Below are 27589 nucleotides of genomic sequence, written 5' to 3' on the forward strand. Positions count from 1 at the left end.
TAAGTATCCCCCAGAGGCTTCTCCCTCCCGAGGTAAGTATCCCCCAGAGGCTTCCCCCTCCCGAGGTAAGTCTCCCCCAGAGGGATATTTTTTTTATTACAGGATTTCTTTAAAGGGAATCTGAAGTGAAAATAAACTTATATGATATAATGATTTGTATGTGTAGTACAGCTAAGAAATAGAACATTAGCAGCAAAGATATGAGTCTAATATTGTTTCCAGTACAGGAAGAGTTAAAAAGCGGATCCGAGATGAAAAACTAACTATAACAAGTAACTTGTCTATATATCTTATCTAAAGTTTAGATGGTTTACACAGCAAATCTAGCTGCCTGCAAACAGTTTTAATAGAATATGATTATTTATTCTTGTGATACAATGACAGCAGCCATGTTGTTTGTAAACATTACACAGAGGCAGGTTTATCTGCATCTTGAGCACTCAGCTTGTGAAAAAAAACCTAATCCCCCCTCCTCCCCTCTGCCTCTGAAATCTCTGGCTAGTAACACCTCCTCCTCCTCCTCCTGCCCAGACTGAGCTCCCATGAGCCCTTGCTACTGCCAAGGCTCTCTGAAAATCTGTGGGTGTGGCGTTTTTAGTTGATAGGGAATTAGAGTATTAAAACAAAAACAAAAAAGTATTGGCTTGAGGAATGCCCTATAAACAATAGGAAAGGAACACAATTATGCAATGTGTAAAAGTTCACCTTGGATCCACTTTAAGCCCAGTGAGGCCTGGTGCACACCAAGCGTTTTTGGTAGCATTTTCAAAACCGCTGCCGCCTGTGCGAACGCTTAGCTAATGTATCTCAATGGGATGGTGCCCACCGGCAGTTTGAGGTTTTTAGCAAACCGCAGACGTGGCTCCTGCAGCATTTTTGTGGTTTGCAGATGCGTTTCTGCCTCAATGTAAAGTATAGGAAAAGCTCAAACCGCTCTGAAAAACGCTAGATCAGAGCAGTTTTCCAGGCGTTTGTGTTACAGAAGCTGTTCAGTAACAGCTTTACTGTAACAATATATGTAATCTGCTACACAAAAACGCTCCAAAAAGCGCTAGGCATGTTTAGAAAACCTCTCTACACCTGCCTAGAATTGCTCTGAAATCTGCTCCAAAAACCTCTAGCGTTTTGTGGATCTGCTAGAGGTTTTTGGTGTGCACTGGGCCTTAGATACATTAGCCAAGCGTTTTCACAGGCAGCAGCGGTTTTGAAAACGCTACCAAAAACGCTTGGTGTACACCAGCCCATAAGTGTTGTGAAAGTGTGCAGCAGCTGGAAATCCCCACCCTGTTCCCAGCTTGAGGCAGATGCAGGACCTGCCTGCTAGCTGCACACTCAATACCTTCTTCTACATGGTATCATTTTAATTAAGTAAAAAATGAGAAGTGTAATCATACACCCACATACAGTGGGTTGCAAAAGTATTCGGCCCCCCTTGAAGTTTTCCACATTTTGTCATATTACTGCCAGAAACATGAATCAATTTTATTGGAATTCCACATGAAAGACCAATACAAAGTGGTGTACACGTGAGAAGTGAAACAAAAATCATACAGGATTCCAAACATTTTTTACAAATAAATAACTGCAAAGTGGGGTGTGCATAATTATTCGGCCCCCTTTGATCTGAGTGCAGTCAGTTGCCTATAGACATTGCCTGATGAGGGCTAATGACTAAATAGAGTGCATCTGTGTGTAATCTAATGTCAGTACAAATACAGCTGCTCTGTGAGGGCCTCAGAGGTTGTCTAAGAGAATATTGGGAGCAACAACATTGTAAAGTCTAAAGAACACACCAGACAGGTCAGGGATAAAGTTATTGAGAAATGTAAAGCAGGCTTAGGCTACAAAAAGATTTCCAAAGCCTTGAACATCCCAAGGAGCACTGTTCAAGCGATCATTAAGAAATGGAAGGAGTATGGCACAACTGTAAACCTACCAAGACAAGGCCATCCACCTAAACTCGCAGGCCAAACAAGGAAAGCGCTGATCAGAAATGCAGTCAAGAGGCCCATGGTGACTCTGGATGAGCTGCAGAGATCTACAGCTCAGGTGGGGGAATCTGCCCATAGGACAACTATTAGTCATGCACTGTACAAAGTTGGCCTTTATGGAAGAGTGCCAAGAAGAAAGACATTGTTAACAGAAAGCATAAGAAGTCCCGTTTGCAGTTTGCCACAAGCCATGTGGGGGACACAGCAACCATGCGGAAGAAGGTGCTCTGGTTAGATGAGACCAAAATGGAACTGTTTGGCCAAGATGCAAACACTATGTGTGGCGAAAAACTAACACTGCACATCACTCTGCACACACCATCCTCACTGCCAAATATGGTGGTGGCAGCATTATGCTCGGGGGGTGCTTCTCTTCAGCAGGGACAGGGAAGCTGGTCAGAGTTGATGGGAAGATGGATGGAGCCAAATACAGGGCAAACTTGGAAGAAAACCTCTTGGAGTCTGCAAAAGACTTGAGACTGGGGCGGAGGTTCACCTTCCAGCAGGACAATGACCCTAAACATAAAGCCAGGGCAACAATGGAATGGTTTAAAACAAAACATATCTACAGTATGTGTTAGAATGGCCCAGTCAAAGTCCAGATCTAAATCCAATCGAGAAGCTGTGGCAAGATCTGATAACTGCTGTTCACAAACGCTGTCCATCTAATCTGACTGAGCTGGAGCTGTTTTGCAAAGAAGAATGGGCAAGGATTTCAGTCTCTAGATGTGCAAAGCTGGTAGAGACATACCCTAAAAGACTGGCAGCTGTAATTGCAGCAAAAGGTAGTTCTACAAAGTATTGACTCAGGGGGCTGAATAATTACGCACACCCCACTTTGCATTTATTTGTAAAAAAATGTTTGGAATCATGTATGATTTTCGTTCCACTTCTCACGTTTACACCACTTTGTGTTGGTCTTTCATGTGGAATTCCAATAAAATTGATGCATGTTTGTGGCAGTAATGTGACAAAATGTGGAAAACTTCAAGGGGGCCGAATACTTTTGCAACCCACTGTATTTGATGAGTAGAGGTATCTGGCAGTTTTATTCCAATTAAAAGGTGTTTAAAATATTAGAGACTGATCAAGGTAAGTAAAGGGGTGTTCCTTGCTTGCCTTGGCCTAGCCATTGACTCAGTTTTCTTGTCCCACTTTCATTATTGGCAGGCGCTGAAGGTGAGCGGCCTAATAGATGGGATGGACAAGACAGTCACCCGTGCGGCATTGGAGAAAATGTTTGTATTGGTAAGATCTGTTGCCCTTCTCATGAGTTATTTCTGTTACATTCCTTGTTTTCATGTGTTATTATATGTTGTGTGCTTTATAGAAAGTACAGCCGGATGCCGTCCCTCTGGTTATGGACGAGTATTTCCATGGGGTGGAGGACCCCCTGAAAATCAGAGATATCTTCCTGGATCTATGCGGAGACCTTTCATTCGTCATGCCAGCTCTGCGTGTCGCCAATTACCACCGAGGTAACTGACACACCTGCGATTATCGCTGTCCAAAAACCCTCCCTCTTAAAGAGAAACCGTGACCAAGAATTGAACTTCATCCCAATCAGTAGCTGATACCCAGGGCCGAGCCTGGGCGGGTGCTGCGGGTGCAAGGCACCCAGGCGCCTGCCTCTGAGAGGCGCCGCCCGGCCGCCGATCTCCCCCTGTGGCCGCCGCTCACTTGCTCCCTCCCTCCCTCCCTCTAGCCGCCGGCGCCGCTGCGTCAGACCTCGATCAGGCGGGCAGGCGCTAGGACCTAGCACGCCGCACTGATATGCGGAAGTGACATCACTTCCGCATACAGAGCGGGTGCGCCTGGCGCCTTCTTACTGGTCGGGTCGCCCGCTGATTGAGGTCTGAAGCTGCTGCAAGGTGAGGGGGGAGCGGCGGCGGCGGCAGCAGCGGCGGGAGGGGAGGGTTGGGTGCGCTCCTGTCACTACCTAAACGGGGACCCTATATCCCCTGGCTACATATCCTGGGCAGATATTACCCCCTGGCTACATATCCTGGGCACATATTACCCCCTGGCTACCTATCCTGGGCACATATTACCCCCTGGCTACCTATCCTGGGCACATATTACCCCCTGGCTACATATCCTGGGCACATATTACCCCCTGGCTACATATCCTGGGCACATATTACCCCCTGGCTACATATCCTGGGCACATATACCCCCTGGCTACATATCCTGGGCACATATACCCCCTGGCTACATATCCTGGGCACATATACCCCCTGGCTACATATCCTGGGCACATATACCCCCTGGCTACATATCCTGGGCACATATACCCCCTGGCTACATATACTGATCACATATACCCCCTGGCTACATATCCTGGGCACATATACCCCCTGGCTACATATACTGATCACATATACCCCCTGGCTATATATACTGGGCACATATTACCCCCTGGCTACATATCCTGGGCACATATTACCCCCTGGCTACATATCCTGGGCACATATACCCCCTGGCTACATATCCTGGGCACATATACCCCCTGGCTACATATCCTGGGCACATATACCCCCTGGCTACCTATCCTGGGCACATATACCCCCTGGCTACCTATCCTGGGCACATATACCCCCTGGCTACCTATCCTGGGCACATATACCCCCTGGCTACCTATCCTGGGCACATATACCCCCTGGCTACCTATCCTGGGGACACTGGCTGTTTGTCATTATGTGCATTTGCTGGTGAAAAGCAGTCTCTTGTTATGTGCATTTGCTGGTGAAAAGCAGTCTCTTGTTATGTGCATTTGCTGGTGAAAAGCGGTCTCTTGTTATGTGCATTTGCTGGTGAAAAGCGGTCTCTTGTTATGTGCATTTGCTGGTGAAAAGCGGTCTCTTGTTATGTGCATTTGCTGGTAAAAAAAGCGGTCTCTCGTTATGTGCATTTGCTGGTGAAAAGCGGTCTCTCGTTATGTGCATTTACTGGTGAAAAGCGGTCTCTCGTTATGTGCATTTACTGGTGAAAAGCGTTCTCTCATTATGTGCATTTACTGGTGAAAAGCGGTCTCTTATGTGCATTTAGTGGGGAATTTTTGTCAGTAAAAATAATCTTTTGTCAGTAAATTTTTAGGTATTTGTCAGTAAAAAATAACGTGAAAGGTTGGCAACACTGGCAGGCTGTGTGGCGCAACGGGAAAGATACAGGCAGCCCACCTTGGGCTTGGCAGGGGGGAGGAGCCGACGTCAGCGAGCGAGAGTAGGGTGGCCGCAGGCAGCCATAAATACGCAATGTGTGACTGCGTCGCACTCGCAGAGCCTCTCAGCCTGAGTCAGTCCAGAGACTAGCAGACTCGCAGGAAGCCAAAGCCAGCCAGGAGCAAGCCCATGGAAGAGGGGTAGGAATGGGGTATCACATGCATGCGTAAAGAGGTGGAAGGTGTGGGTGTGATTAGGCAGGACATGGGTGTGGTTATGTGGTTGGGCGCGGTTAATTTAACCACTCCCATAGGCGCCAGAGAAAATCTTGCACCCAGGTGCCAGGCACCCCAGGCTCACCCCTGCTGATACCCGCTTTTACATGAGAAATCTATTCCTTCTCACAAACGGATCATCAGGGGGCGCTGTATGGCTGATATTGTGGTGAAACCCCTCCCACAGGAAACTGTGAGGATCATGGTCACAGCATGATCACTTTAATGGTCAAGAGAATTTCTTCATTACAGTTTAAGGAAATACTAAAAAAAAAAAAAAAAAAATGAAGTTTAAAAAACGGTTTCACTATGCAAGGAGCACTGAAGGGGTTAAGCCTCAGAGTTCACTGTATGAGGAGAGCGGTCTGGACATAGCTCCTGCAGTCTATTCACAGCTGCTGGTACTTTAATCTGGTTAAACAAGCACAGAAACACAGAGCAGTGAATTTTTGTCAGCAATTATATCTGGAATAAACCAAGGGTATCCAGTGGATGAAATTTGAGTGGCGAGTGTCAGCGACCAGGAGGGAAAACAAAGAACACCAGGAGCACCAAATAGTGTAGTGTTCAACTTCAGGCAATGCGATAACAAATGAGACAAATACTACTTACACAACTGGGTTGCTGCCACAGTATCAAGCAAGTATTGCCTTCATATTTAATCAGTGCAAGGGTTTGGGTTAGCCCATGTTTATCACATGACCAGAGCCAGGGCCGGTCCGCCCATTAGGCGGAGTGAGGCAGGTTCCTCAGGCGGAAGATTTGGGGGGGGGCGGCACCCTCCCTCACCTGAGAATTGCAGGAAGTGACGAGAGTGGAACGCACGCTGGCACACGGAAGAGGTGAGTCCTACCTCCCCGCCTGCTGCCTGATATCATTAATGGACGCATTAATAGCCGGAGAGGGAGCGCAGATCGGGGGACTCAGGTGAGGGGGGGGGGGGAGTCCGACCCCCTCCCTACCACTGTGCACAATACCCCCTTCCTGCTCGCTACCCCCTTCAGGCTACCTATTGAGAGGTGGGGGGTTATTATACTGGGGGGGGGGGGGGGCGTTTTTTCATTAATTTGCCTCAGGTGGCAAAAAGTCTAGGGCCGGCCCTGACCAGAGCTGGTGAAAGGGGGTGGAGCAATAAGCGTCACACATGCAGGAAACATGACGCAGCGATGCAGGAGCCAAGCCTCTGCTGTAAAACTTGGCAGACGCAGAGGATCAGGGCATACACATGTGACACAGTAAGGAACTGTGCAGGTAGGATCAAGACTGGTAGGGTTCTAAGGACTAGGCAGGCAGAATAAGTACAGATATAGAGACAGAGGTAATTATGAAATCTCTATTTTTCCCAACCTCTTGTTAAAGAGAATCTGTAACTGAAAAAAAAAACCCTCTTGGGGATACTTACCTCGGGAGGGGGAAGCCTCTGGATCCTAACGAGCCTTCCCCCGTCCTCCATCCCCCGAAGTGCGGCGAGGTAAATATTTACCTACCACTATCCGGCGCAGGTGCACTAGAGGTTCAGGCAAGGCGAAAATAGCCAAAACCGATGATCGTATCTGCTCTCCTGTGCAGGCGTGAGCCCTTTGTGCCTGCGCAGTTTATCTGATCGGGTTTGGCTATTGCTGTCTTATTCGAACGAAGAGACGCTAGTGCGCCTGCGCATGATCGCAGAGAGGTATATACAGTATATCACCACTTATTAAGCTTGTCTGGGGAGGTGTCAGGGAGCCAGCACTGGATTCCTCCAAGCTTCAGAGGACAGGAAAGCCTCATTGGGACCCTGAGGCTTCCTCCTCCTGAGGTAAGTATCCCCCAGAGGGTTTTTTTTGTTGTTACAGGTTCTCTTTAAGTGAACTGAGTTTGTTAAAGCAAACCTGAAATGAGGAAACTCAGTTCAGGTTAGACATACCCCCCAACTGTCCCGTTTTCGTCGGGACTGTACCGATTTTGGGGGCTTTCCTGTTATCCCGGTATGAGCCCCCCAAGTCCCCGGCGGCAGTGGGCATGGAGCGTAAAAAAAATGATCGAGGTGCCAGCCGCGCCTAAGTGGGATGCGGGATGCCGATGCCGGCAATACATTACTCCCTCCCACCCTTGAAATCTGCCCCTTGTGTGTGTCCCCGTTAGCAGAGTGCACAGGGCAGCGGAGCGGGCTGTCATCTTACCTCCGTCCATCGATGTGTACCGACATCTGGCTTCATTTAACTTCCTGCTTCCTGTGACGTCACAGGAAGCAGGAAGTTGAATGAAGCCAGATATCGGTACGCATCGATGGACAGAGGTAAGATGACAGCCCGCTCCACTGCCCTGTGCACTCTGCTAACGGGGGGACACACAGAGGGCAGATTTCAAGAGTGGGAGGGAGTAATGTATTGCCGGCATCCCGCATCCCACTTAGGCGCGGCTGGCGCCTCGATCATTTTTTTACAGTGGCACCCATCCTCACCCTCCTCCCCACCCATGGGCACCCTTACCCTCCTCCCCACCCACGAGCAGGGTATATGAGGGTTATTTTTATTCAAAATAATAAGATTATCAACTTTCATTAAAACATTTTTAAAAAAAACTTTATGGTAGGCGTGGCTAGGGTGTGTGGTTAGGGGTGTGGCCTGTGTCCCAATTTCAAATTTTAAACTGTTGGGAAGTATGAGGTTAGATACTAACCTATGTAGAGAGGAAAGGCTCTGGATACCTTAGTCCATCCTATTGTACCAGAGTCATCCCTGTTAAAATTTTGCAACCGACTGTGTCTTCGATACTCCTTGAACAGCCTTTGGAAGTACTCGCATCCCCAAGTGCTTCCGAAGATGTGAACTTTGCATTCGCCAGACTCGAACTTGCACAGTATGGATAATGCGCTTATCTTCAGAAGTAGGGATGCTCAAATCCGAATCCGGCTTACCTGTCTGACGTCTTCTTTGTCCGTCCCTCAGCGCCTCCCACAATGAGGTCCACGCGGCGGTCGTGTGACTACAAACACTTTCTCCTTCTGGGTTGAAGGAGGAAGTGTTTGTAATCATGTGTCGCGCGTGGACCGCAATGTGGGAGGCGCCGAGGGATGGACGAAGAAGACGTCAGACAGGTAAGCTTGACCCCCCCCCTGCCCACCTCGCCAGGTAACTGGGGAAAACCAGATAGCAACTATCCGGGTTTCTCCCAGATTCGGATTTGAGCATCCCTATTCAGAAGTACTCGCTACTAGGAGTACTTTCGAAGGCTGCCAGAGGAGTGCTAAAGAAATGTTTGACCTACCAGGTGGAATAACTTCAACAGGGGATGGGATGGATGGAGGACCAGGGAAGGCTCTATGGTATCCAAAGCCTGTTGTCTACACAGTATATAGGTACAGTAAGTCTCTAACCTGATGTGAGCTTCCTCATTTCAGGTTCACTTTAAGCAGCCAAAGCAATCAGTGGCACCTCTGGTGGCTGGGAGGAACTTCTGATTAAACATCCCAGGTTTCAGCAGGTGGATCATAGGTAAAAGACCCAATGGAGATGGCCTGTGCTAGATTCTAGAGTGCAGGGACGGAAGGTAGGTGAGTGGAATTTAAAGTTAAAAGGAACTAAGCACACTTTCTTTCACTGGAATTTCTCCTGGCATAGAAGCTGCCATGCCCCCTCCTCCCCTTCTCGCAGTCCTTATTTACAGAAGTCAGAGATGCTATCTTGACACATTCACTCTAGATCTGTGATGGCTAACCTTGGCACTTCAGCTGTGACAAAACTACAAATCCCATTATGCCTCTGTAAGTTATGCTTAGAGCTGTCATAGTATTGCAATGCCTCATGGGACTTGTAGTTCCATCACAGCTGGAGTGCCAAGGTTAGCCATCACTTCTCTAGATAATCTCTTTGAAGAAACTGTCCTACTCCCCCCCCCCCCCCTCATTGATGAAAAGGTATTGTTTATTTCTTAGTAATGACTACAATAAAACAATTAGCTTCCTGAAATCTCTGCGGCCAGGGAAGGACGGGCAGGCCTGCTGGAGTAGGCTAATAAAACTTAATTGCTAAACTTTGAATGTAAAATAAAATGTAAATTGGAAGTTTGTCTTAATAATGAGACATATTGTTGGCATGCATTTTTCATGCGCTATTGAGATGCCCTGGGTGCTAAAAATTATGCTTGGTTCCCTTTAAAGCCAAGTAACTCCTAATGTCTGGTCACAAATTCCAGAGATGGTCCCACCAGAATACCTCTGCAAACCATGGCTCATTATGTTCCCTTGTTTGTTCTCGCCTTATGTTAGACTGATACCCCTCATATGTACCTTTTCTTGCACAGACTCTGGATTCCCAGTATACTTCTATGAATTCCAGCACCGCCCATCGCTCTTCAAGGGGCAGAGGCCGGACTTTGTGAAGGCGGACCACGGCGATGAGTTGTTCTTTGTGACGGGAGGACCTTTTCTGAGAGACGGCGTCCTGTTTTCAGGTAATAGTTAAATGATGGCATCACATGTTATATCAACTATAAGTCAACGTGCTTGGTAACTTCTTTATTAGAGTACACCTGAAGTGAAATCAAAGTTTTACATGAAGTGCACAACAGGCCAGAGCACTGACCCCTGAAAGTCCTCCAGTCCAGCTGCTTGTCTTCAGGGTTCCCCCAACTTCCTGCTTCCATCCTTTTTAATATCTGACTGGATCGTCAGTGGATTCCCTACCCAGGAAGTGCCTGCGGCTGTCCATGAGCACTTTTGAAGTGGGCATGCACCATTTTTACATACATGCAGGGCCGGTTTTAGACTTTTTTTTGCCTGAGGCAAACTTATGAGGATGCCCCTTCCGATTTGGAATGGTCGCACAGTACCCAACAAATTACTCTTCTTCATGTAACGTTCTCACATGACATGCTGCAGCTCAACACAGTAGCACACTGGCTGGCTGTGAGTCTGTGACAAACAAACTGCTCAGCCACTCCATTTCTCCTCAGTCAGGACAGCAGTGCCACCTCCTCCCTTCTGCTGTGCAAGTCAAATGAAACACCAGCCTCCCCCCACTCACTATTAGACTCCTCACACAACACTACAAGCTGCTTTTCCCTAATGTTGACCTCTTCACCTTGCTCTCCTCCTCTTAAGCTGATTGCATGCTGTTAGTGTAAACATGCCGCCCCTGTAATCTCTGCGCCTGATGCAAATGTTTCACCTTGCTTTATTTACTGATATTTTATGATCGTTAATCCTAACCCTATTTTCACTTCAACTCTCCCTCTATCGATGTCTAACCCTAACTGACTTCCCCCACCTCAGCTCAATATCAATAAAAGGCTGATTTTGTACACTTTTGCATATAATTGTGTGTTACTACTGTTATCGTAAAAATGTGTATCCATGTTCTGCCACATTTGCGTATAATTCACAAAAAGAAGAAAAGGGCGGGGGATGTGGGAAATACCGGGAGCCAATATAGCGTAGTATCTTAAGTAACCACAAGAGGGAGCTAGATGTGAACAATTATACATACAAAAGTGGTAGTGGCCACATGGTAGTCGGGTAGAAAAAAATAAACCTGACTCCACTTTGGTAAACAGTTGCTCTCTGCAGGATAGAAATTAATCCAGGGCTAAAAAATCCTCCACTCGGTGTAGTAAAAAACTGACACTTAAAGAAAACCTGTAAAAAAGAAAACCCCTCTGGGGGATACTTACCTCAGGTGGGGGAAGCCTCTGAATGCTAACGAGGCTACCCCTGTCCTCCTCCGTCCCGGCAATCCAGCGCTGCAACGCTTTGAACAGCGGCGAGGTAAATATTTACCCACTGCAACCCAGCGCAGGCGGACTAGTAGCTTTTCATTCAGGTTACGGCGGAAATATCCGAGCCCGATCGTATCCGCTCTACTGCGCAGGCCCGAGTCATTTGCACCTCCACAGAAGAACGGATACGATCGTGTTCGGCTATTTCCACCTTAGACTGAACGAAGAACCACTTCGCCTGCGTTGGACCGCGGTAGGTAAATATTGCTGTGCCTGCGCAGTATTTGTCAGCCTTTGTCGAGGACGTTTTGGGCAGCCAGCGCTGGATTCCCTCAAGCTATAGAGGATGGGGAAGCCTCACTGGGACCCCGATGATTCCCCCTCCTGAGGTAAGTATCTCCTACATGGAGATTTTTTGTTACAGGTGTTCTTTAAGTTTAACACTTAAGACACCAAAATGGAATAAAATAGTTAAAAAACAGTTTAAAAAGAGGAGGTAGATCAAGAATGAGATAAATAATTAGCTTTAGTATTCTAAGAACGCGTTTCTCGGGCCAAATCGCTCTTTTTGAGATTTTGCTCTCTTTATTTTCCTGATGAAGCAGGACCTTTGTCCCTGGAAATGCATTGCATCCTATCAGAATAGTTTTTTTTGAATATTAAAGGAGTTCTTTGGCATTCTAAAAAACAAAAAAGCTGACACTTACCTGTGGCTTCTATCGGCCCCCTGCAGCTGTCATGTCCTGCACCGTCCTCCTCTGATGCTCCGTTCCCTGCCGCCGGTCCCGGTCTAATCATGCGAGTGATTACACTGCACTGCGCGGCTGAGCTTACTGGGCAGGCGCAGTACAAGAAAAATTTGTACTGCGTCTGCGCAGTAAGCTCCTAATGACGCGTGCGGGAGCGAACGCTATTCGTCTATTTAGATTAATATCAGACCGGGACCGGCGGCGGGGAACGGAGCATCAGAGGAGGATGTGGCGGGACATGACAGCTGCAGGGGGCCGATAGAAGCTCCAGGTAAGTGTCAGCTTGTTTGTTTTTTTAGAATGCCACAGAACCCCTTTAAAGCTAATTATTTATCTTAGTTTTGAGTGTTTTCCCTGAGATTTTATTTCATTTTGGTACCTCTGAAACGTAACCCCTTAACCACTAAAGGTTTTTCCCCTTAAAAACCAGATACATTTTCACATTCCATTCATTCGGCAATAACTTTATCACTACATATCACACCTAAGTTTCGGCACAAATTAGGCTTTCTTTGGGGGGGTACTTTTCTGCTAAGAATTATTATATTTTGCATGCATTTTAAAGGAAATAAGAAGAAACAGATTGTTTACAATAAATTTGTGCAATGCTGCAAGATGCTGGGGACGTGCACATGTGCAGCGCTTGCAAATATATACAGACGAGTATCTATGCCCCTGGGAGCTAAACTGAAGTTTTTAGGGGCGTAGGATACTAGTCCCAAGGAAAAGCAAGTGGTTAGAGGGGCACTATGGCGAAAAATGTAAAAATTTAAAATATGTGCAAACATACACAAATAAGAATTACGTTTTTTTCCAGAGTAAAATGAGCCATAAATTACTTTTCTCCTATGTTGCTGTCACTTACAGTAGGTAGTAGAAATCTGACAGAAGCAAAAGGTTTTGGACTAGTCCATCTCTTCTTAGGGGATTCTCAGGGATTTATTTATTTTCAAAAGCACTTAGTGAATGGCAGTTGCTCTGTCCAACTGCCAAAAAACTATGTAGCGAGCAGGGAAGCTGGCCAGGATCATTGTTTAAATCCTTTTTAGGGAATATCTTTATAAAGAATAAAAGCCTTGCTGAGAACCCCCTATGAAAAGATGGACTAGTCCAAAATCTGTCACTTCTGTCAGATTTTTACTATCTACTGTAAGTGACAGCAACATAGGAGAAAAGTAATTTCTGGCTCATTTTACTTTGTAAATAACGTACTTCTTATTTGTTTGTTTGCACATATTTTAAATTTTACAATTTTTCGCCATAGTGCCCCTTTAAGTATCATTTGCGCATACTGTAAATGTGCATTAATACTGTTACTGTAAAGGCTGATTTTGTGCACATTTAATGCTGAAGTACAGGATGACTGTTTGAAAAGTTTACCAATAAATGTAAGCCCAGTTTCATGTACATGCCCCGAGATAAAAGTCTCTTGTGTTTTGGGGTACATATTTCCAAAGTATTCTGCTACAGTTTTGCAAAGCTTAGATGTTGCCAAATTTGCGCATAACCCTTACTACTAATGGAAGAGTGTGAATAATATTTTTCAAAAACTGTAGAAGCCTGCCCAGGGTCCAGGACACCCTGTAGGCGCCTGTGGTATAAACACCTGCCGTGTCTCAGGATTTTTGTGTTTTCTCCTTAGGTCTGTACACAGAGGAAGAGAAATTACTCAGCAAAACGGTCATGAAATACTGGGCTAATTTTGCTCGAAGTGGGTGAGTATATCCGAGTAACTAGCTGAACATTTCACTAGCCAATGAAGGCCACTACTGTAGGTACTGACCAATTAGCTGACAGGTGTGTCAGTTACTCAGCCTAAAGTGCTTTCAAACATCTTGCATGGGTATACATCAATCAGGGAGTATAATTAGAATTCTGCTTCACACTGACCCACCAAACTCACTGTGTAACGCACCGCAAACAGTTGTTTGCGTAGTGACGGCCATGCTGGACTGGTGCGCAACATGGCCAGAGTGTAGGCCGTGGCGTTTTTTTGAAGCCTATATGGTAGCCGGGCTGTGGTAGCTCAATGATAGAACAACAGTGACTGTCCAGCTGATCAAATTTGGTCTGACCACAATGAAGCAACGACCTTATTATCTTTTGTGTGACACTCAAATAGCCGGCGGTCATTGCTTCATTGTGATACGCAAGCCTTCACCGCGGCAAGGTAATGATCACGAAGGGGGATGGGCACATGTACATGCCTTTTGTTTTTTTGTTGCAGCCGCCCGCAGTGCAGCCAGAAAAATTAGCCAGGCATGTACACGCACCAGAAAAATTAGTGTAGCGGCCGCTGCTAGCAGCGGCCTTAAAAATTCAGGAATCCGCCTAGAGTCCTGGACCCTGTTGGTGGTGGCGGAGAAGGCAAGCAGCCTGCAGGCAGAGATGCTGTGTGTGGGAACTGACTTAGTCTTTGTTCGTGCAGTAGCCCTCCGTGATCCATTCCTCATTCATTTTGATAAAGGTCAGGTACTGAACACTGTCGTGACTTAGGCGACTTCTCTTCTCAGTAACTATACCTCCAGCTGCACTGAAGGTCCTTTCTGACAGGACGCTTGCGGCAGGGCAAGAGAGAAGTTGTATGGCAAATTGGGACAGGTCAAGCCTGCGCAACCAGTAGTCCAAGGGTTCATCGTCGCTTTTCGCAGTGTCTACATTCACACTCAAGGCCAGGTAGTCGGCTACCTGCCGGTCCAGGCGTTGGTGGAGGGTGGATCCGGAAGGACTATGGCGAGGAGTTGTACTAAAGAACGTCCGCATGTCCGACATCACCCTGAGATCGCTGGAGCGTCCTGTCCTTGCCTGCGTGGACTTGGGAGGAGGAGGGTTACTGCCATTGGTACCTTGATTGCGTTGTGCAGCCACATCACCCTTAAACGCATTGTAAAGCATCATCGACAGCTTGTTCTGCAACTGCTGCATCCTTTTGGCCTTGTGTTGAGTTGGTAACAGGTCCGCCACTTTGTGCCTGTACCGATGGTCTAGTAGCGTGGCCACCCAGTACAGGTCATTCGCCTTGAGTTTTTTGATACGGGGGTCCCTCAACAGGCTGGACAACATGAAAGAGGACATCTGCACAAAGCTGGATGCAGACGTACTCTCCATCTCCTCTTGCTCTTCCTCAGTGACGGGATGCAACTCCTCTTCCTCCCCCCAGCCACGAAACACCTTCCTCATCATCACCATCATCAGAGTCTGACTCCTCTCCTTCCCCACACGACTCCTCTTCTTCCTCCTCCTCCCCCTCTGTGCTGCCGCAGGTGTTGTGGAAACATCGGGTTCGGGTGTAAATGGCTCCCACGACTCCTGCTGCCGTAACTCTTCTCATTCACGCTCCTGCACAGCTGTATCCACCACTCTACGCACGGCACGCTCCAGGAAGTAGGCGTAGGGGATCAAGTCGCTGATGGTGCCCTCATCACGACTCACCAGTTTGGTAACCTCCTCAAAGGGCTCCATGACCCTGCATGCATTTCGCATCAGTGTCCAGTTGTTGGGCCCAGGCCCGGCCCTAGACTCTTTGCCGCCTGAGGCAAACTTTAAAGAAATCGCCCCCCTCCCCCCCAAGGAAGGGGGTTTTGGGCCTAGCGGCGGGGAGGAGGGTCAGACCCCCCCTCCCTCGCCTGGGTCCCCCGTCCTCCGCTCCCCTCCAGCTTTAAAAAGTTAAGTTGCTGCAGCTATTGTAAGAGGCACGGACGGGGATCACTCACCTTTTCCGCGTTCCAATGTGCGCTCCACTGACGTCACTTCCTGTAACGCCGTCCACTTACAATACAGTGGGCGGCGTAGCAGGAAGTGACGTCAGTGGAGCGCACGCTGGAACGCGGAAGAGGTGAGTGATCCCCGTCCGTGCCTCTTACAATAGCGGCGGCACTTAACTTTTTAAAGCTGGAGGGGAGCAGAGGACGGGGGACCCAGGTAAGGGAGGGGGGTCCAACCCCCCTCCTTACCGCTAGGCCTAATACCCCCTTCTTGCCCGCTATCCCCTCCAGCTCGGGCGGCCCCCCACACCCATGGACGGGCGGATGCCGCCCCCCCCCCCCCCCCCAGAAGTGCCGCCTGAGGCAAAAGTTTCACCCCGCCTCATGGGCGGACCGGCCCTGGTTGGGCCACAACATCCCCATCCTCCCAGATTGTGTCCTTGTACTGTAATGATACAGGTACTGGGTGATGGCTTTCTCCTGGTCTAGCAGGCGAGAGAACATCAGCAGGGTGGAATTCCAGCGAGTCGGGCTATCGCAAATCAGGCGTCTCACCGGCAAGTTGTTTCTACGCTGAATGTCCGCAAAGCGTGCTATGGCCTTATAAGAGCGCCTGAAATGCCCACACAACTTCCTGGCCTGCTTCAGGACGTCCTCTAAGCCTGGGTACTTGGACACAAATCTTTGCATGACCAGATTCAGCACATGTGCCATGCAGGGTACATGTGTCAGCTTTCCCAAATTCAACGCAGCAATGAGATTGCTGCCGTTGTCACACACCACGTTGCCGATCTCAAGCTTGTGTGGGGTCAGCCATTGCTCCACCTGTTTGTTAAGAGCAGCCAGGAGAGCTGCTCCACTGTGACTCTCCGCTTTCAGGCAAGACATGTCTAACACTGCATGACACCGTCGTACCTGGCATGCAGCATAGGCCCTGGGGTGCTGGGGCTGTGTAGCTGGAGAGGAGATGGCGGCACCAGCCAAGGAGGAGGATGACGACAGCGAAGCGGTGGTAGCAGGTGGAGAGGAGGTGGCTGGAGGCCTGCCTGCAAGTCATGGAGGTGTGACAAGTAGGTCCTCTGCGCAGCCACGTACTCCCTGCTTGCTGCCATCAGTCACCAGGTTGACCCAATGGACTGTGTATGTAATGTAGTGGCCCTGCCCATGCTTGGCAGACCAGGCATCCGTGGTCAGGTGGACCCTTGACCCAACGCTGTGTGCCAGAGATGACACCACTTGCCTCTCAACTGCAAGGTACAGTTTGGGTATGGCCTTTTGTGAAAAATAATTGCGGCCTGGTATCTTCCACTGCGGTGTACCAATGGCCACAAACTTACGGAAAGCCTCCTACTCCACCAGCTTGTATGGTAATAGCTGGCGAGCTAATAGTTCCGCCACGCCAGCTGTCAGACGCCGGGCAAGAGGGTGACTGGCAGACATTTGCTTCTTACGCGCAAATACTTTCTTCACGGACAGCTGGGTACTGCTGTGGGCAGAGAAGAAGGAACCGCTGAAGGGAAGAGGCGGTGTGGAGGAGGGTGGCTGTGAAGGTGCAAGGGAGAAAGTGGATGAAGACGATGCACCTGAAGGAGGAAGAGGAGAAGGAGGGTGGCTTGTCTTTTGAGGGGTGCTGCTTTTCCTCAGGTGTTCTTGCCATAGCTGTTTGTGCCTTCTCTCCAGGTGCCTTCATAAGGCACTTGTCCCTACGTGAGAGTTGGCCTTTCCACGGCTCAATTTTTGCTGGCAGAGACAACAGATGGCTTTGCTCCGATCTGAGACACACACGTGAAAAAATTTCCAAACAGCTGAGCCTCCCTGGGGTGATGGCGCTACGGTGGCATCAGCAGCTGACGTTGAAGGGCATGTGTGCTGGCTGGCCATAGCTGGCGATACATGGCGCCGGACACTGCCCCCAGCTGTTTCTGAGGACGAGCTCCCTCTGCTTCTATCATGGAGTCGTCTCCTCCTACTCCTCTCTGACTCCTCCTCTGAACTGTCCACCTGGTCATTTCCTCTACCGGGAACATATGTGGTATCCGTATAATCATCATCATAATCCTCCTGGCCAGCTTCGCATTCCTCAGACACCTCCTCAACTGCACCAACTTCAGGTGGTTCATCATCCCCCTCCTCACACGTTAAATCCATACTATCGCCACATAACTCAGACGTATGAGGTGGTGTACCTGCGCCTTCTTCTTGTTGTTGCAGTAGTGGCTGGGAATCAGTGATTTCACCACCACCACCAAATAACTCCTGCGAAGTGTCAAATGCAGCAGATGTGGTGCTTGTTGTAGCGCTGGTGGCTGCGGGAGATGAGGTGTTCTGTGTTAAATAGTCAAGCACGTCCTGATCTTGGGAAGTGATGGCACGTGCCTTCTTCTGAGCACTGTATTTTGGGCCAGGTCCGCACGAAATCACAGCAACACCACCTCGCACAGACCTGCCGGTGCCTGGTGGCCTTCCTCTGGGTCTACCTCTTCCTCTACCTGGTTTGTCCATTTTGTCCATCTCGCGGGGATGCTAGGTAAAAGCAGTGAGCTGGGTTCACTCAACACAACAGGTAGTTAGATGCAGTGAGCTGGGTTCACTGAACAGTAAAGGTACTTAGATGCAGTGAGGTGGGTTCACTGAACAATAAAGGTACTTAGATGCAGTGAGGTGGGTTCACTGAGCAATAAAGGTACTTAGATGCAGTGAGCTGGGTTCACTGAACACAACAGGTAGTAAGATTCAGTGAGCTGGGTTCACTGAACAGTAAAGGTACTTAGATGCAGTGAGGTGAGTTCACTGAATACAACAGGTAGTAAGATGCAGTGAGCTGGGTTCACTGAACAGTAAAGGTACTTAGATGCAGTGAGCTGGGTTCACTGAACAGTAAAGGTACTTAGATGCAGTGAGGTGGGTTCACTGAACAGTAAAGGTACTTAGATGCAGTGAGCTGGGTTCACTGAACACAACAGGTAGTAAGATGCAGTGAGCTAGGTTCACTGAACACAACAGGTGGTAAGATGCAGTGAGCTGGGTTCACTGAACAATAAAGGTACTTAGATGCAGTGAGCTGGGTTCACTGAATACAACAGGTAGTAAGATGCAGTGAGCTGGGTTCACTGAACAGTAAAGGTACTTAGATGCAGTGAGGTGGGTTCACTGAATACAACAGGTAGTAAGATGCAGTGAGCTGGGTTCACTGAACAGTAAAGGTACTTAGATGCAGTGAGGTGGGTTCACTGAACAATAAAGGTACTTAGATGCAGCGAGGTGGGTTCAATGAACAATAAAGGTACCTAGATGCAGTGAGCTGGGTTCACTGAACACAACAGGTAGTAAGATGCAGTGAGCTAGGTTCACTGAACACAACAGGTGGTAAGATGCAGTGAGCTGGTTTCACTGAACAGCTCACTGCATCTATCCAGTGGCTGGATAGTGTAATGGTTAAGGGCTCTGCCTCTGACACAGGAGACCTGGGTTCAAATCTCGGCTCTGCCTGTTCAGTAAGCCAGCACCTATTTCAGTAAGGAGTTCCTTGGGCATGTCTCCTTAACACTGCTACTGCCTACTGAGTGCGCTCTAGTGGCTGCCTCACAAGCGCTTTGAGTCCGACAGGAGAAAGGCGCTATACAAATACTATACAAATACTGCCAACAATAAAGGTACTTAGATGCAGTGAGCTGGGTTCACTGAATACAACAGGTAGTAAGATGCAGTGAGCTGGGTTCACTGAACAGTAAAGGTACTTAGATGCAGTGAGCTGGGTTCACTGAATACAACAGGTAGTAAGATGCAGTGAGCTGGGTTCACTGAACAGTAAAGGTACTTAGATGCAGTGAGCTGGGTTCACTGAACACAACAGGTAGTAAGATGCAGTGAGCTGGGTTCACTGAACAGTAAAGGTACTTAGATGCAGTGAGCTGGGTTCACTGAACACAACAGGTAGTTAGATGCAGTGAGCTGGGTTCACTGAACAATAAAGGTACTTAGATGCAGTGAGCTGGGCTCACTGAATACAACAGATAGTAAGATGCAGTGAGCTGGGTTCACTGAACAGTAAAGGTAATTAGATGCAGTGAGCTGGGTTCACTCAACACAACAGGTAGTTAGATGCAGTGAGCTGGGTTCACTGAACAATAAAGGTACTTAGATGCAGTGAGCTGGGTTCACTGAACACAACAGGTAGTAAGATGCAGTGAGCTGGGTTCACTGAACAATAAAGGTACTTAGATGCAGTGAGCTGGGCTCACTGAATAAAACAGATAGTAAGATGCAGTGAGCTGGGTTCACTGAACAGTAAAGGTACTTAGATGCAGTGAGGTGGGTTCACTCAACACAACAGGTAGTTAGATGCAGTGAGCTGGGTTCACTGAACAGTAAAGGTACTTAGATGCAGTGAGCTGGGTTCACTGAACAGTAAAGGTACTTAGATGCAGTGAGGTGGGTTCACTGAACAATAAAGGTACTTAGATGCAGTGAGCTGGGTTCACTGAACACAACAGGTAGTTAGATGCAGTGAGCTGGGTTCACTGAACAGTAAAGGTACTTACATGCAGTGAGGTGGGTTCACTCAACACAACAGGTAGTAAGATGCAATGAGGTGGGTTCTCACTCAACACAACAGGTAGTTAGATGCAGTGAGCTGGGTTCACTCAACACAAAGGTAGGTATATGCAGTGATGAGGTGGGTTAAGTAAACACAACAGGTACTGGGTATATGCAGTACTGGGTAGTACAATGTGCAGCTCCCTGTCACACACACAGGTAGTCACTGAATGTGCTGGGCTGCTGGCAGTGGCACACACACACTATCAATTAGCAAGGCTGTGCATGCAACAAAAGTGTCAGTTTGACACACAGAAAAAAAAAAGTACAGGATGAGCTCTGAAAAGAGCTGTTGAGGGGTGCTATAAAAGCAATAACTATCAGCCAGGAGCAAGCAAAGCAGCCAAGAACCTAACTAATCTGTCCCTAGAAGAACAAGTCTGCAGCAGCTCTCCCTAGTCTGTCTAATAGCAGGCACACGAGTGAGGCTAATGGCCGCCGGAGCCTGCCTTATATAAGGGGGGGTGGGGCTCCAGGGCTTAGTGTAGCCTGAATGGCTATAATGTGCCTGCTGACTGTGATGCAGAGGGTCAAAGTTGACCCTCATAGTGCATTATGGGGCGAATCGAACTTCCGCAAAAGTTCGCCTGGTGCAGGCGAACGAGAACCCCCTACGTTCGCCTGGAACCGTTCGCCGGCGAACCGTTCACTACATCTCTACCCATATGTTCCTGTTCACTCTAAGCATCATCTCTTTTCTCCTCCCTCTAGCTCACTCTCTTCCCTCTCTGACACTTGCTGTCTTTCTTCTATTTCTAGCCTCTTTTTAACTCTCCCTCTATCCCCATCTGGCCCTCACTCTCCTCCTCCCTCTATCTCACTCTTCCCCCCTCTGGCCCTCCCTCTCATCTCCCCTCTATCCCCCTCTGGCCCTCCACCTATCTTACTCTATCCCCCTCTGGCCTTCCCTCTCCTCCTCCCGCTATCTTACTCTGTCCCCCTCTGGCCCTCCCTCTCCTCCTCCCTCTATCTTACTCTATTCCCCTCTGGCCCTCCCTCTCCTCCACCCTCTATCTTACTCTATCCCCCTCTGGCCATTACTCTCCTCCTCCCTCTATCTTACTCTATCCCCCTCTGGCCTTCCCTCTCCTCCTCCCTCTATCTTACTCTGTCCCTCTCTGGCCCTCCCTCTCCTCCTCCCTCTATCTTACTCTATCCCCCTCTGGCCCTCCCTCTCCTCCACCCTCTGTCTCACTCTTACCCCCTCTGGCCCTCCCTCTCCTCCTCCCTCTATCTTACTCTATCCCTCTCTGGCCCTCCCTCTCCTCCTCCCTCTATCTTACCCCCTCTGGCCCTCCCTCTATCTTACTCTATCCCCCTCTGGCACTCCCTCTTCTCCTCCCTCTGTCTCACTCTTACCCCCTCTGGTCCTCTCTCTCTCTCTTCCTCCCTTATCTTATTCTGTCGCCCTCTAACCAGGCCCGGCCCTAGACTCTTTGCCGCCTGAGGCAAACTTTAAAGAAATCGCCCCCCTCCCCCCCCCCCCCCAAGGAAGGGGGTTTTGGGCCTAGCGGCGGGGAGGAGGGTCAGACCCCCCCTCCCTCGCCTGGGTCCCCCGTCCTCCGCTCCCCTCCAGCTTTAAAAAGTTAAGTTGCTGCAGCTATTGTAAGAGGCACGGACGGGGATCACTCACCTTTTCCGCGTTCCAATGTGCGCTCCACTGACGTCACTTCCTGTAACGCCGTCCACTTACAATACAGTGGGCGGCGTAGCAGGAAGTGACGTCAGTGGAGCGCACGCTGGAACGCGGAAGAGGTGAGTGATCCCCGTCCGTGCCTCTTACAATAGCGGCGGCACTTAACTTTTTAAAGCTGGAGGGGAGCAGAGGACGGGGGACCCAGGTAAGGGAGGGGGGTCCAACCCCCCTCTTTACCGCTAGGCCTAATACCCCCTTCTTGCCCGCTATCCCCTCCAGCTCGGGCGGCCCCCCACACCCATGGATGGGCGGATGCCGCCCCCCCCCCCAGAAGTGCCGCCTGAGGCAAAAGTTTCACCCCGCCTCATGGGCGGACTGGCCCTGCCTCTAACCTGCTCTCTCCTCTTCCCTTATTTCACGCTATCCCCCTCTGACCATCTCTCGCCATTTCTGTCTCTGTCCTTCTGACCCACTGTCTCCCTGTCTTTGTCTGCTCCTAGTGTTTATGCGTCTCTCGAGCTCCATTGTTTTGATCCCCTTACCTGATTATCTGTCCCCCATTTATCTCTTTCCTTTGCTCTCTAACACTGTCTCTTCTCATCTCCCCCATAGTGACCCCAATGGTCCCGGCCTGGTCTCCTGGCCACAATACCAGCAGGATGAAGATTACCTGGAGATCGGACTACAGCAGCAGGCAGCTAAAAAGCTCCGTAGTGACAAGTTCCAGTTTTGGACGCAAACGCTTCCAGAGAAACTAAGGATTCTATCAGACGCCTCTACAAGCAAGAAGGAGCAGTGACAGAAATCTGTCCTGGTCATTTTCACATCCGCACCTCCAACAAATGTAATAAATAAAAGTCACTGGCTAATAAGCAACTTGTGCATTTTGTGAAGTAATGGAAACAAAATCTGATGTGAAAACACACATGCCAGGCTACTGAAACCTCTGTGTTTAGCTTAAAGAGAACCTAACACCCCCCCCCCCCCTCCTCCTCCCTCCTCCCCTCTGACTCTGAAATCTCTGGCAAGTAATTCCTCCCCCTCTTCCTGCCCAGACTGAGCCCCCATAAGCCCTTGCTACTGTCTGAAAATGCCAAGGCTGTCTGAAAACCTGTGGGCGAGGCTTGTTTAGTTTATAGGGAATTAGAGTAATAAAACAAAAAGTATTTGACTTGAGGGATGCCCTATAAACTATAGGAAGAAACACAATTATGCAATGAGTAAAAGTTCATCTCGGATCCACAAATAAAACTTTATTTGGCTGCTGGGCTGAATTTTTCCTGCCGCTGGGGGAGTGTGCCCTCCCCAGCCTGGCAAGATCGGCAGGGTATGTGATTGCAGGAAGCTTTCATACATACCTGTCTGGCGGCTGGATCGGTTTCTTCTCTCCTCCACCATGGTGGCAATGTAACCCCCGACAGTTCCGATCACATGGTATGACGTGATCGGTATCCAGGAGACCATGTCATCGTTATAGTGCCACTCGGTGGTGGAAGAGGGGTGATGGAGGAGTCTCTTCCATCTCTTCCATCATCCGTCTTCCACCACCAAGGAGGTGCTGTAACGCTGACACGGTCTCCTGGATCTGGATCATGTGTCATATCATGTGATCGGGTCCCAGAAGACCTGTCGGAAGTTCGGAGTTACCAGTGGAGGAAGAGAAGAAGCCGCCCATAACAGCTGATTATAACTGCTTCCTGCCACCCGCTCGATATTCCAACAGAGGCTGCCACTGCAAAAGTAGCTTTCAAACAAAATTAATCGTTTGAAGTTGCTAATGGGGTAAATCATACCGTTGCACCCTAATGTTATTGGCTCTGCCGAGAATATTGTGTACCCAGTAAATTTACATGAAGAGTACAGCCGCGCCCAAATATCCTCACGCTACTATTAGCAGCTTCGGCCTGGGGTGTTGTGTTCAGAGGAAGCAGCAGAACTCTCATGTTAGGAAACAGGAAACGGCGGGTTGGATGGGAGCTGACAGGTTACATTTGGCAGCTTCCCAACATCTGCCCTCCGGGCCAACTTTCAGCTAACGTGGTTATATCACAGCTCAGTAACAATTACCAGCCTACAAATTACAGATAATGTTCTCGTGGGTGGCACAAAGGGCAGGAAGGGAAAGTAAATCGCTGTAGTATGGAGACTGGGTTCACACTTATTTTAAAGAGACACTGAAGCGGAAAAAACATTATGATATGAATTGGTTGTGCAGTACGGATAATTACTAGAAGATTAGTAGCAAAGAAAATATTCTCATGTTTTTATTTTCAGTTATATAGTGTTTTTATAACATTGCATCACTCTCTAATATTTGCAGTTTACACACTACTCAGCATTCTAAATGATTTTAAAGAGCAGGACAGTGAACTATTGACCTGTCCTCTGCAGGAAAAACAAGATACAATGACTGACACTTGAGATAAAAAGCTTCAGAAGATAGAACACTCTGCGACTTTGAAAGTCGTGGAGCTCAATGGCTCTTTTGCATAGGTAACAACTGGAGTTTCTTAACTCTTCCTGTACTGGAAACAATATTAGACTTATGTTTCTGCTCCTAATGTTCTATTTCTTAGCTGTACTACACATACAAATCATTATATCATTTTTTTTTTCACTTCAGTGTCTCTTTAAAATCATGTGCATTTTCCCGAATGGGCGAAATAGTATTCGCCACACATCTAATTAAAGTCAATAGAAAATTGCACTTCTCAAATTTTTTTCATCTGTGTTTTGCATGTGTGAAAAACGTACTGCTTGCAGCATGAATTCGCACATCGCATGCGATTTCCCATTGACTTTCATTATGTACGTGAAAAACCATGCAAAAATATGAACGTGACTTGTGACCGTAAAAACGCATATTAAAAAAAAACAGACAAAAATCACGTCCTTAGTGCTTCCAAAGACATGCTCCATAGTGTGCGTGTGTACGGAGCCACACATTTTCGGAGGCACTCGAAGACATGATTGTTTTGTGGGGAACAGGAACAAGGGAGGAAACCCTACAGGCAGAGCTATTTTGATATTGCAGAGGTGCAAATTGCAGGATCTGGTGACTGGCGGGGGGATTGGTGGGGGATAAAGGAAAGGCAAGGGTCCAGAGTAACGTCCACTCCAGGCAATGGGCCTGGGAAGAAGGGTGAATGGTCGTGTTATCGATTGTGAGGTGGGTATCTGGTAGGGGTGCAGCAGCGTGGGGTGGAAAGATCAGGAGCTCAGTTCTGCCTAGGTTGAGCTTCAGGAACCTCGCTGACAGGAGGAAATAGTTGAAAGGCATAAGAAGACCTTGTCCATGGTGGTGGAAGAGACATCAGAGGTATGGAGGTAAATCTGATTGTCATCATAAAGGTGGTATTTGAAGCCCAAGGAGGAGTTGACTTTGCCGATTGAGGAAGTTTAAATTGAGAACAGATCGGGGCACAAAACAGAGCCCTGGGGGACCACGTCTGAAAAGGGGACGGGGGTTAAGGAGGACCCATTGAAGGAGGTTGTGAACAAGAGTGGCAGAAGGGGATCCATGGCGAGGCAATGGATGCCCAAGGACTGTAGGGATTGGAGGCTATGTTGCTTGCAATATGGCTGTGACATTGGAACTATTTCTGGGGAATTGCAGCATGTACGAATTTCATGCACATCATTATAGAGTCATGCGCGAAAGTTTCACAGTGTGTGCACAGCACAATGCAAAGACGGGGGCGTGACAGATGCAAGTTGGGTGTGGGAGTGTTTCTTGCTGCAATGGCCGATTGCAGCTGATGCCCCCACTTCCAGATTCTCCTATGTTCCTGTCACTCACAGGGGGGAGTACAAATCTGACAGATAGGACAGATTTTGGAATAATCCATCTCCACATGGGAGATTCTCAGTATCTCCTTTAACCTTTACAAAGCACTCCCTGGAAAGCATCTATACAAAAGATGTTGGCCAGCCTCCCTATTAGTCATTTGTACACTATTTTGGCAGTTGGACTGAGCAACTGTCCTTCAGTAGGTACTATGAAAATAAAGAAAACCTGAAGAATACCACATGGGGAGATGGACTAGTCAATACTTGCCAGATTTTTACTGCCTACTGTAAGTGACAGCAACACAGGAGAAAAGTAATTTATAGTGCATTTTAATCTGGGAGAAATGTTTTTCTTATATGTATGTGTACACAAGCATATTACATTTTAAAAAGGTTTGTGTTAGGGGTCCTTTAAATGTTTTAACCCATCGGCAAAAATCCAAGACATACCTAGTAAAAATTACACAGCACAATCACGAAGGGCTTGTTCACACTAGAGGCGCTTTTGGACTTTTTTAAGCGCCTACGATTTTTCAGAAGCACCCTAAAAACGGCTACACCATGCTTTCCTGTGGTGTAGTCAGATTGGGGCATTCCGTTTGTTGCCGCTGACTAAAGCGCTGCATGGACCATTTTCAGGGTGATTTGCCCGGAATGGAAGGAATAGGAAAAATGCAAAACACTCACAAAATCGCTTTGTGCGGCGATTGCGTTCACATTTCTTAAGAATAAATACATTGTATTTATTCTTTTCCGGATCACAGAGTTTCACTTCCTGACTTGAGTCAGGGGGTGAATTAAAAAAACGCTCTGGGAAACCGCTTACAAAAATGTTTAGCAAAAACACCCAGCGCACAGAAATTGCTGGAAATCGCAAAACAAAAATGCGTCAAAAAACGCCCAACGCGAATGGACACGCTATCGGAATGCAATGGGAAAGAGGCCTAAGCGCTGAGCTTTTGTGATTTTGCAAACCGTTTTTGCACTTTCCTTTAACCTCCTTGCCGGTCCAATTCCCGCCGGCAAGGAGGCAGTGCAGCACTTTAAAAAAAAAATTTTTTTCAAATCATGTAGCGAGCCCAGGGCTCGCTACATGATAGCCGCTGAGCGGCGGCATCCCCCCACCCACTCCGATCGCCTCCGGCAATCAGAGTAAGCAGGAAATCCCGTTCAGAATGGGATTTCCTGCAGGGCTTCCCCGGTCGCCATGGCGACGGAGCGGGATGACATCGGGACGTCAGAGGGAATCCCGATCCACCCCTCAGCGCTGCCTGGCACTGATTGGCCAGGCTGCGCAGGGGTCTGGGGGGGGGGGGGGCGGCTCGGCGCGGCGAGTAGCGGCGAATCAGCGGGTAGCGGCGTCGATCGCGTACCACACTCAGCTAGCAAAGTGCTAGCTGCGTGTAGGAAACAAAAATTATGCAAATTCGGCCTAGCAGGGCCTGAGAAATCCTCCTGCGCAGGTTACCCGAGCTGAGCTCGGGATAACCGGCAAGGAGGTTAAGAAAAATCCCTCTAAAAAAGGTACAGGCTCGTTTTCGATCTCCTCAGCATTGAAACGCTGCAGTGAGAGCACCCTCATAGGGTAACACTGTTTTAGGGCTTTTCCGATTGCTGGGGCTGCACCGCCAAAATCAGCATTCCGGGGATTACCGCAGTAAAATGCGCTAATCCTCTTCTGGTCGACATCCAAACAGGAAGCTTGCATTCACTTCCTTTTTCGAAAAGAAATGCACAGACGTGTGTTGTAAAAATCCTCTTCCGTGCATGCGCGCCGCAAAGCTGCTGCCAACATTTTAAAAAAAAACCTGCATAGCTATAGACTTACAAGACTTCCGGTCCACTGCAGGTCGCCGCACGGCAAGGTAGGTATGCTCTAGCGTTAGATAGGACACTTCCTGCACAGCGTACCGCACCGTGGGTAGTATGAACTACTCCATAGACTTTCATTAGGCTGCGGTGGGGTGCGGTAAAAATACAGCAGCGCCCCA

General features: G+C 48.5%; 1 protein-coding gene across 1 annotated transcript in view; it reads left to right on the forward strand.

Moving 5' to 3' along the window:
* The window catches only part of LOC137538542 (fatty acyl-CoA hydrolase precursor, medium chain-like), a 48526-nt gene extending 25845 nt beyond the window's left edge, over nucleotides 1-22681 (forward strand). Inside the window, exons 9-13 of the mRNA XM_068260778.1 lie at nucleotides 3162-3239; nucleotides 3322-3469; nucleotides 9712-9861; nucleotides 13516-13588; nucleotides 22422-22681. Of these exons, the coding sequence (XP_068116879.1) occupies nucleotides 3162-3239; nucleotides 3322-3469; nucleotides 9712-9861; nucleotides 13516-13588; nucleotides 22422-22608 (636 nt within the window). The 3' untranslated portion in view covers nucleotides 22609-22681. The remainder of the gene's footprint in view (nucleotides 1-3161; nucleotides 3240-3321; nucleotides 3470-9711; nucleotides 9862-13515; nucleotides 13589-22421) is intronic.
* The last annotated feature ends 4908 nt before the right edge of the window (nucleotides 22682-27589 follow it).

Source organism: Hyperolius riggenbachi, chromosome 11 (assembly GCF_040937935.1).
Source record: "Hyperolius riggenbachi isolate aHypRig1 chromosome 11, aHypRig1.pri, whole genome shotgun sequence".
In the NCBI taxonomy this organism is placed as follows: Eukaryota; Metazoa; Chordata; class Amphibia; order Anura; family Hyperoliidae; genus Hyperolius; species Hyperolius riggenbachi.